The sequence below is a fragment of the Protomyctophum bolini genome, assembly GCF_963924005.1.
Source record: "Protomyctophum bolini genome assembly, chromosome: 6".
NCBI classification, from domain to species: domain Eukaryota; kingdom Metazoa; phylum Chordata; class Actinopteri; order Myctophiformes; family Myctophidae; genus Protomyctophum; species Protomyctophum bolini.
The window spans coordinates 10,753,754-10,764,833 of NC_137867.1; the positions used below are offsets into that span (position 1 = coordinate 10,753,754).

The 11,080-nt window shown below is 45.3% G+C and overlaps 1 protein-coding gene across 1 annotated transcript in view; it reads right to left on the reverse strand.

The window, feature by feature from the left end:
- Window positions 1-9,722, reverse strand: part of LOC308316741 (GDNF family receptor alpha-2-like) — a 172,504-nt gene extending 162,782 nt beyond the window's left edge. Inside the window, exons 1-2 of the mRNA XM_080765492.1 lie at window positions 9,089-9,722; window positions 6,363-6,680 (exon numbers count right to left, since the gene is read on the reverse strand). Coding sequence (XP_080621618.1) covers window positions 6,363-6,680; window positions 9,089-9,140 — 370 coding nt within the window. The 5' untranslated portion in view covers window positions 9,141-9,722. The remainder of the gene's footprint in view (window positions 1-6,362; window positions 6,681-9,088) is intronic.
- Window positions 9,723-11,080: the final 1,358 nt, after the last annotated feature.

Here is an 11,080-nt window from a genome sequence, read left to right on the forward strand (position 1 = left end):
ACAGAGCCTGTGTCTCTACCCCCGCTGCATGGTCGGCGCTGAACGCCTCACAGTGGTGTCCTGCTTTGTGGCCCCCGTCGCCTCGGGAGATAAAAAAAAACCCCAAGCTTCAACACAGACGAAAAAGCTCTTAACAGTGCAGCTTTAATCTAATCACGATCCATTGTGCAGTCAAGCAGCCTTTTGTTAACTGGAAACAATCCGTGTATAACATCCTTCTCTGGAAACAAACACGAAAGGCCAGAGTCCCAACAGACCTGCCCAAAGTGCTGCTAAGCCACTTTAAAAAAATCGTTTGTGGGCAAAACAGGAAAGTTTTCGCTCAAACGCCGGAGTCTCAAACGCAAGGAAAGCATCTGCTGTAACTTTGAAAAGAGCCTGACTTTACTCTTCGTCTAATGCAGGAGGGGAGCACAAGCAAGAGTGAACAAGTAGACTGACGGGTAGACGAACGCTGACGGGCAGGCAGAGGAGGAGGAGAGGACATAGTGCTATTATTTTTTATTGATAAGCTCTGCGGTGCCTGCAGCTTGAGTGCAAACTGATTTAGCCACTTTTGTAGAGTGGGCGAGTTGCACTGAAGGCCACTTTGGGGCCGGCCATAGCTGAATGGGTTATGGGGGGGATATGCCACCTGGGAAAACGGGCCAAAAGGGCCACCTTCCGGTACAGGGCCGTCGGACAAGGTCAAGTCTTGCCACAGACACATTTGTCCGTCTAGATGTCGTTTTTTACACAACAACATTGCCCAATTGCTAGCCACAGAGACCACAGGCATTTTACCCAATTACTGAATGTCAGTCTCACTGATTAACTATGACACTGTGGCACATTATAGGATTCCACTAGGACAGTGGTTCTCAAATGTTTTATTTTAACGTTGCATTTGTAAACTTTCAGAGTTAACGTTCCATTTGGTTCCATTTGTAAACTTTCAGAGTTAACGTTCCATTTGTAAACTTTCAGAGTTACAGACCTGTAATTATCATTTTTATATGTCTGTCTGCTCATTTTGCATGTCCGCGGCATTTATTTTGACAAAAAATGTCCACCACAAGCCAGCATGGCGATGACCCCCGGCCACGTTTGAGTCCCGGCCTATGTGTCGAGGCGGCTGTGAACAAGCACACAACAGTTTGGTCGCACAATAGCACAGGGGCAGGGTAATTACTCACAACCACAAAGTATTATTTCAAATTATATTCGTTATTTTTACATGTTAAATGACTGCCATTGTGGGTGTGTTTCGTCCATGCCATATACAGCACAGTATTGTAGCGCCAACTGACCTTTAACGAGAATAACTTGGGACTGGGTGCACACAGAACTGTGTAGCATGTTTCAAAATATATGAAAAATAATAATCCTGCACACCTCACACAACAAAAACAAGTCTAGTTTGTTATCTAAATGTAGGAGTCAAAACACACACCTTCATTTAAATAAGACCACAGTCAAAAACCTAGGTCATCTGAAGAGTAAACAGATAAAGTATCTTAACAGCAAGGGAAGAAAAGTATAATATCATCTGAAAATCAGAGATTTTCTTCTGGACTTCATTCATAATTTCATCAAAGTCAAGTAAATTCCCATTGACAGCTCATACATCCAAACAGAAAAGTCCTATCTGATTGTATTAAACAACATCAAACTCACCAACATTGCAGTGGTACAAAAAGCTTGAATTATCCTATCTGCAAAGTGTTTGTTTCATAAAACATGCACTGCATGAGCTAAAGTCCTTGCAAATAATTAAGTATTGGAGTTTGGAAGTGCTCGTTGGATATCACTCATACCTCCTGCACACCACCTGTATTGAATTTGCACATAATGCAGGAGGCAGCGTGTTGCTTTGCTGAAAGCGAGCACTATGCACTCTGACAATTAGAAAAATAATCACCTGCAAGGAATTTCTTGACAGAATGTAGCTCATAACATGTCTACGCCACATTTTTATTTAACAAACACTTTGCAGATATACAAATAGGATAATTCAAGCTTTTCATACAGCTGCAATGTCGGTGAGTTTGACAATGTTTAATACAATCAGATGTTTCTGTTTGGATGTAGCCTATGGGCAAATGTCAGCCTTTGATGACGAAAAATATAAAATAAAATATACTGACAGTTTTGTCAAATAAAACCCACGTGAAAATGTTACAGAGAGACTAGTGGAGAAGAAATTCAGTAGAACTAAGACATGTCATTTTATGCTTTGTTTGCTCGTGTGTGTCCGAAAATAGCAGATCTAGAAGCTGACAATGCATCACAGATGCGTTGTGAGCTTATGGATTGGCTATTTTCGGCACATTGCTAAGAATAAATCGGACATTACGACACCGGCAGTCCTTGATGCCTGCCGATATACATTTTAATCGACCAAACAACTACAAGCAAACCCCCTGGACGCCTGCATGCTAGGGACTTGCCCGCAATTCAACCTTTGATGCTGAGTGCTACACAGGGATCAGGTATTGGGTCCCATTTTTATAGTGTTTGATACGACCGGGGGATTGAAATTCGACCTCCCAGGCTCAGGGAGCGGACACTCTAACCACAAGGCCACTGAATTGGGCATGACATGTATAAATCAGGTTTTTTATTCGTCACCCGTAAACAAGGTACAAGAGGCAAAGCATCGGTTGTGGCCGTGCTCCGCAAGACTGTGCTATAGCTACAGATTCTTTGCCTTTCCTTTGAGCGGGCCGTCGAGTTTTCAAAGGTTTATTTCCACAAGAGTGCTGTCTTATAGCCCCTGCCCGCGTAAGTGGACACATAAGGACCGCTGAGCCGTGGAGCCGCGTAACCTAATCATATGGTAATATGGAACACTTTAGGTGAAAACCAATAGTACTCCTCCCATAACGGGGCTTACCTAATGTAATCCCATTATGGTTCCATTACCTTGGAGAGAGAGAGCTACAAAAGCATACATTCTTCACCGAGGGGCTCTCTCTCTCTGAGGAGGGCATAAGGGTTGGGGGCCAACGTTAATGGGGAGTGATGATGTACAATGTGTATCATTACCATCTCTACTTGAGGAACCATACATGGTTCTTGATCTATCTTGGATGTCCAATTACAAATGGAATGAGCTAAAGATGATAAAAAAATGTTTTCTTCCTGATACCGATCCCGATGCCCACAGCTTTGCGTATCGGTCGACACCGAGTACCGATCCAACACCTGTGTGTAATTTAAACACATCTAGGACAGTGGTTTTTCTCAAAGTGGGGTTCAGGGTCCTTGAGGGGGTTCCAAATGGATCCTTATACAGATCTGTAATTCAGAGACGTATGGGGTTCCTTGAAATTAAAAGGTTTACCATCTAGGAATATATTTTTTGATCCCATTAGTAATTGTTAATGTTAGTAAAATAATAATAATGCCAAGTACAGTAAGGGTATAAAAGTAAGAGCGATAAAACAAAAGTGCGGCATCAACTGAAGCATTCATAATAAGACTGTAAATGAAATACCGTGTGATACATTTTGTGGTATCGGAATGGCATAGACTGGCATACGCGCCGATATCGATGCAAACATTTTAAGCAGTATATCTGCAGCTTCTCCGATATTAGTATCGGTATTGGAACAACTCTAGAATGATCTTTGTACGTACTGTATGTACAGATTCAATAATATATCAATATAGAATGCATTGTGTATGTACATATGTCCACATAGACCTTGCGGTCTTGTTTCCATTCGGGTCCCATGCATTCATTCACAACACAATAATGACAATAATCGAGATATCTCAAAAACATGATAACTATATGTACAGGTGGAAGTATTAAAAAAATACAAATAAATCACTCAGAGGGGGGTATAAGGAGGTTGGGCAGTCACCTTCTTTCCTTTTGACCCCCGGACATTGATAGGTGATTTTTCAGACCGGTTTTAAGGGAAGCCAGTGATTTGTTTGTTTTGAGGGAAGGGGGCAGGGCATTCCACACCTGAGTGGCAGTGCTGTGGAAAGTGAATTTACCCATAATTATTTGTTCTATATGTGGGCGGCACCAGATCATTATTTATACTCCCTCTAGTGTTGTGACTGTGAGAGTTGCTCACCTTTGTGAGGTAATCGGTTAAGTAAATGGGGACTGAGGGCACAGAGGGCAGGGCTGAATTCACAATTTGGAACGTCAGCCCCATTTTCAACTGCTCGACTCTGTCTTTTGTCTTTGTTATCTACAAGCTGACAACAACGCATCTCACTGCGGTGCGTTGTGAGCTTGAACATCAGCTACTTTCGATTAGTCTCTGAAAGAAATCTCGTTCTCAACCTTTTTGAGGTTAGGTCTTAGAAGTCCTTAAATTGTCACAGTTTCACTGTCATCTGGGGGACCAAATCATGTGGGGGTCCCGAGTCCCCCGAGTCTCCCTACCCACAGGTTGAGAACCATAATGTCCTACTGTATAATAACATGCCCAAAATAGGGACGGCAAGTTGGAAGTGGCTCGTGTTTAGTGAGAAACACGCGAAGATCACTTTGTGCTGGCTCTTTGTCTGAACAACAGCATATTGTTTGTGTGAACAAAAGCATGAATACAAATGTCCACATTCATTCATATTCATACAAATAACAACACAATCTGCATATTCACAGAGACGTGCTGCTACTTTCCATACCGCATTTCACATTCCATGCTATGTCTCTCTCTCTCTCTCTCTCTCTCTCTCTCTCTCTCGACACACACACACACACACACACACATCTTGTTGCAAATTCATCTGGCTGCACGATCAAACATACTGTAAATCAAGTGTAAAGCAAGTGTACAGAAAACTGAACAGCAATAATCCTCTTAACCAAGGCCCCTGTGCTGTCACAGCTGTGAGCCAGTATACTGTATGTGGCATACGGTAGGCCTACTGCACTTTACTACACCATTTAAACTAACTAAATACTACAGAACTACAGAGGTTACATGGAGACGCAAGCGCTAAGCTCCAACCCAGCAGTGACTTAAATTATACTATCTGTCATCATCAACACCAGATCCGGCTTATTGACATAATTTAGCCTCTATTTAATGTGATTGTTCTATAAGCAACAAATAAAAACTAAACATTGCAGTCACTTGATTTGAAACAACACCCCGAGGCACAATCACATGCATGACGCCAACATCCACACACTGAGACACTTCAGCACCCCCCCCCCCCAGGGGGACCCCGGGGGAGCGCGTGCATGTCGGCCATGTGTGCAGGGCCATGCACACATGTTTTTGGTTACTGTTGTATTGTCCTTTAATTAGGCATAGTCATTTGCCATGAGAATGCATTGTGGAAGAATAGACTATTATGTTTATGTTGTATTGTGCTCCGTTATCGTTTGTTGTTATTCATCAGCGTGTGGGGACAGGGGCTCTTGTTGCACCCCCCCCCCCGACACAAACACACACACACACACACACACACACACACACACCCGCCATTATGTGCTGTATAGGAGTTGAGTGAGTCTGTTGGACACACAGTTGTCTGTGGTGTTACAATACAAAGAGTGTTCCTGATGCCCCGCTTTTTAGATGTGACGCCGACCCCAATTTGAGACCGTCCTAGCCCACCGATTACCAATGTTCTGACAGATATAGTTTTCATAAATCAACCAGGCAGCAACAGTGGCAACACACAAATGTGTGTCGGGAGGAATTAATTGGCATAACGACTACATCGAGGAGTGGTGCAGTGTGTGTGTGTGTGTGTGTGTGTGTGTGTGAATACAGCCCTTCATTGGGGTCAATTAATGGGCCAATCGGCATCAGCTGCAGGGGTCAAATAGGTCGTACCAGGACACATATAGGGGACACAGGGAAACACAGACAGACACACTCCGTCAGTTAAAGGAGCGCTCGGCACCGCTTAAAAAAGGGGGTATAACCCATTCATAGACGGTCGGGAACCCCTTTTGGTGTTTTAACTAAGAGCATTATGTCATACTTTAGCTATTGAACAAACAGAAACAAAGGTAGGAGCGCACACACCAGTAGTGGGGAGGGGCAGGACCGCAGGAGATAAAACTATGACTGAGAAAGGAGAGAGGCCGCGCAGCTCGTAGTCGACATTTTTTATTTTTCCAACGTTTCGGCAACAAGTTGCCTTCTTCAGGGATTCCCTGCAGCTGTGCGGCCTCTCTCCTTTCTCAGTCGTACTTTAGCTATTGAAAAATAGCAGACCTATACAAGCTCGTAGCGCGCCACTCGGTGGCGCGCTACGAGCTTGTATAGGTCTGCTATTTTTTGGAGAAAGAAATCATAAAAAGGCGACACATATCTTTGAATATAATATCCTTTCAGAGCGAACGTTTTTTTTTCTTTCTTCTCAGGGCCTAAAAAGAGGTCCTCTCCTCTTACCTTCGGTCAGGCCCATGTGGATGCTCCAGTAGCTCTGCAGGCACTGCAGCTCCTTCTTCATGCCCCGCTTGCAGCGGCAGTCGTACAGCGGGCTGACCAGCAGCACCTCCAGGGCCGCCTGGCACTCGCGGTTGGTGTCCAGCATGGACTCCTTCTCCTTGCCCACCAGGCACTGGCGCATCACGCGGTACCGGGAGCTGCAGTGCGGGTTCTGGTTGCACATGTCGCTGGCCTGCACGCAGTCCACCCACTCGGCCTGCTGCAGCTCTCCTCCTCCTCCGGCGCCGTTGACATCAGGGCCGGCGCCGGCAGAGCCATCTGGGGGGGGGGGGGGGGGGGTAGAGAGAGAGAGGACCGGGGTGTGAAGATGCAGATTGTATAGATATAGACCATTACGTCGGGGTCTGCAACTCTGCATCCAACCATCGCTGATTAACCCATGCTGACCTGAGATCGCAGATTCAAAAAAATGCCTTCTACGTCAGTCGTTCTTCGATTTTTCAAAAATAGCAGAGCTACAAGCTCGTAGCGCGCCACTCGGTGGCGCGCTATGAGCTTGTAGATCTGCTATTTTTCAATAGCTAAAGCATAATATAGTGCTGTTCGATCAATCAATCAATCAATCAATCAAGCCAAGGTCCCCTTTACGGGTCTGTTACTCTGAGAGTGCAGCAGGCTACAAATGTAACCAAATGGACCTGTAAGTTAAATGAACAACTGAGGATTTTGACAGTGTACATTGGGGGGGTCCCAGCCCGACGATTTAAAACGGTGGCATATATCAAATGGGGCTCAGAGGCCTGGTGCACATATATCAAACTGGTGGTCCTTTCAAAACGTCGAGAATCGCTGACTCAGCGTGGGGTCCTCACAGTGTGTGGGTGTGTTTGTGTGTGTGTGTGCGTGCGTGCGTGCGGGCGGGCGGGCGTGCGTCTGCTTATCTGTGTTGTGTATATATTAGCCACCTGGCATAACGTCAACATGCATAATTTAATCCTGGGTTCCATTATGGCTTCTATAAAGTGTTGACAGAGACAACAGGCTGGCTGGCTGTGCCTTGCAGTTAGATAACTTGGCCTGCAGGTCTGTGTCGGATGCCTTATGACAACCCAAACCAACGCCCACACCCTTCTTTCTATATCAAAATAAAATGCCCTTGAACCAAATGCTAAAATCCCTTACCTGTTTCTATGCAAGGCAAACACTAACTGCATCTGTCTGACCTTGCGTGCTGCTGCTGCTGCTGCTGCTGTGTGTGTGTGTGTGTGTGTGTGTGTGTGTGTGTGTGTGCGTGTGTGTGTGTGTGTGTGTGTGTGTGTGTGTGTGTGTGTGTGTGTGTGTGTGTGTGTGTGTGCATGCGTGTGCATGCGTGCGCGACACACACTGTGCTGGTGATTTAGAGGAGGCATGAAACACAAACATAATCCATGTTACACCATGCATAACATGAAGAGTGGATGCCTGATGCCTGATTATATACCCCCCCCCCCCCCCCATGTTCCTGTTATATAGTTGTATACTGTAATTTAAATTGCTTTTTTGTGTAGTGGCTATTCACCCGAGAAGACGAGTCGGTAGACTTGAACCTTATTTCAGCTCATAATCAAACCATTTGACTTTAACTGCCAAAGAGCTGCAGATCTGTTGAGTTTCTGGAATTACTACCCAAGGACTAAATTAATTGATGAACGAAAAAAAGGGGAATAAAGAACAAAAAAAAAAAAACGTCTTTCTCTCATATCTTTGAAAAGGTGCATTTGATTTGAATAAGACCTATAGGCTTAACCGTTAGCTCCTCCACCTGACTTATTATCCTATACGTTCTGCACTACGTTGACAGGCTCAAATCCACAGAGCCTAGTCTCAGGTAATCCTGTTTTGAGGAGGTGAGAGATTCACAGCTTCCTATACTATACGGTTGCCAGCAGCCAGACACCTATTAGTGGAGTGACAAGAGCGACACCTCGTGGTCGTTCTCCCATGCACGCCTGGGTTGGAGCTCGCTCGCTCGCTCCGGCTGAGGAGTCCTCCTAAATGCTGTATCGGCATCGCAGAAATAAAGAGGGTCAGAAAACTATAATCAGAAGTTCATGTGTGAATAATGCCGTTATATCATTCAGCACAAATCGGGTCGTGAACTTTGACGCAGCCACTCGGCAAGAAAAACGGCTTGATCATATATGAGGAGAGGAGGGATGATGATGATTGATGATGATGGTGATGATGATCGGTTTGGGTATAACGATGATGATTGATTATGATCATTAAGGCTACGATCTTTCCCCCCCCACCCAAGTATGATAGCGAAATTAAGCGAATATAATAGAATGTAACGCTCGTGTATCCCGATCAAAGTTAAATTGTAGGTTACCAGAATATGCTATAAAAGATAGAGTTGCCGCGGAATTGCCACAAATTATTTGTATTCTTGCCAGCTTTATCGCTCTATAATGTGCCAATATCGGCTATTGATTCATACATTGAACCGAGCTGAACTGTAGGCCTATTGAACATAAGGCTATAGCCTACTGACATTTTTTTTCCTGGCAATTAATTGTTGCACTGTTGCACTATAAAGGTCAAACCACATTAAATTACCTGTAGGTCCAGATTTGGGAATAATCAAGACACACATAAGCCGGCTGGAAAAGTGGACACCTTGGACTATATGGCACATATTTATACACTCAGGAATAATTAGACATTAGACATTCGGTCATTCTCACCTAGCATAAGCAGAAAGACGGACAGATAAATCCACACAGTGAGAGACTTCATTCTCCAGTTGGAATCCAGTCCGGGGTGTTAATTTCCACCTGGCAAATAAAAAATAAAAAAATAGGAATTGTAATTTCCCCTCTCTCTCCCGCTCCGGGTCGTAACTATATGATAATGTGAATAATAATCTCTTCGTTCAACTCGCAGCAAAAAATAAAAAAAATAATATCCAGTGCACTGCAAGTGCGACCTCCGGGGAGAAAAAGATCCTCGCTTTCCAATAATAATCCACTTGTATTTGGAGACGAGGTTTCTGACTGTGTGTCGTGTGTGTGTGTGTGTGTGTGTGTGTGTGTGTGTGTGTGTGTGTGTGTTTTTTTTTGGGAGGTTGGAACACAACAATTCCGATTGAAAAAGAATATTAAATATCAAATCAATCCAAGGAAAGGCGTTATAATGTTCAGGGTCCGTTTGATGCTGCGTTCATATCGACGAACTATTACTTGATGTCTCCTCCGCTCCGCAGCATCTGGACTCAGATGTTGTTCGCTGCTCTGATGCCCCTGCTTGACTTTGGGGGACAAATTGGCCCCGAGCATTCCTTTATCAATAAAGAAAAGTGACGTGAAACGACGTGTCAGCCTCGGCGATGTAGGCACTCATTTGAAAGTATTCACAGCGTGTAGTGACTGTGTGTGTGTGTGTGTGTGTGTGTGTGTGTGAGAGAGAGAGAGACGCTGACTGAGTACTTTAAGCGTGCATGTCCAGGAGCCGCGCTAGCGTGTGCGTGAACTGTGTGTGCACGTGCGTGACTCGTGAGTGTGTGCGCGCGCCTCTGGGTCGCTTGCTTGAGGCTTGACTTTGGGTGCGTGTCTGTGTGTGCGAGTGTCTCTCCTCCTCGCTGACTGACTGCATGCGTGCGCTGGCAGCACAAGCACTTTATATAAAGATGACTTTCTGCGGAGCCGGTAGAGGGCGACGGTGACGCACTGTTTTATTGGAAAACGCATGCCTCAATCACAGCGAAGACCCAATAACAAGTGGAATGGTCATAAAAAAAACAGAAAACAAGCCTGCGGTTGATACAACAGGCCTTTGCTCGTAAAGAAAAAAAATCACACCCGTGTGAAGTGAACTGAGTGGTGCAACTCCCCTCTCCCCCTGCACCCTCTCTCTCGCTCTCTCTCTCTCTCTCTCTCTCTCTCTCTCTCTCTCTCTCTCTCTCTCTCTCTCTCTCTCTCTCTCTCTCTCTCTCTCTCTCTCTCTCTCTCATTAGCAGGCAACAGTGCAGCGCTATCTCTCTCTCTCTGTTTTTGGCACAACAGCGCCACTTTTGCCCCTACTGCTACTCATAGTAACATTCACAAATATAGTCACATACGTAGGTTAACTCGGACAAAAAAAAAGAAGTATGGGGCGTGTATAAGCCAGGGGGTAAGTATAAAATAAGCTGTTAGCCTATATATGCATCAGACAACAGACCCCTTAGCTTAGCTATTATTATTATCTCTGTGACCCCCACATTAGCTTACACTTTAAAATATGAATTGTTAATTTAACAAATAGAACCAACTTTGTACAAACTTGTATTTTTGGTTAGGCTATACTTAACACATAGGGAGCCATGCCTGAGGCAGGGCTGCTGCATGCAGGGGTAATGGAGACGGACAGGGCACACCGGCACAGGTGTGTCTGGGTCGCGACCCCGTTTCCTGCACCACAAAGGGAGGGGCTGCCGGGCTCTGCCCACGAAGGGAGGGGCTGGAAGGAGCGCCGTGGCTTGTGATTGGATTAGAAGCCCTATGTTCCGGGGGGGGAGGGGTTATTCTGTGTCTATCGGGTCGCAACTTGAACAGGGCTGAGTCGGCTAAAGCAAACTTGAGTAACGAGAGACACCCCCGAGTTGCCGCGTCGAACAACTCGCTCGCTTTAGCTCGCTCGGTGGTGTCTCTCGTGGCTCAAGTTCACCTGAGACGGCACGCCTCCGACGCGGTGTAAGG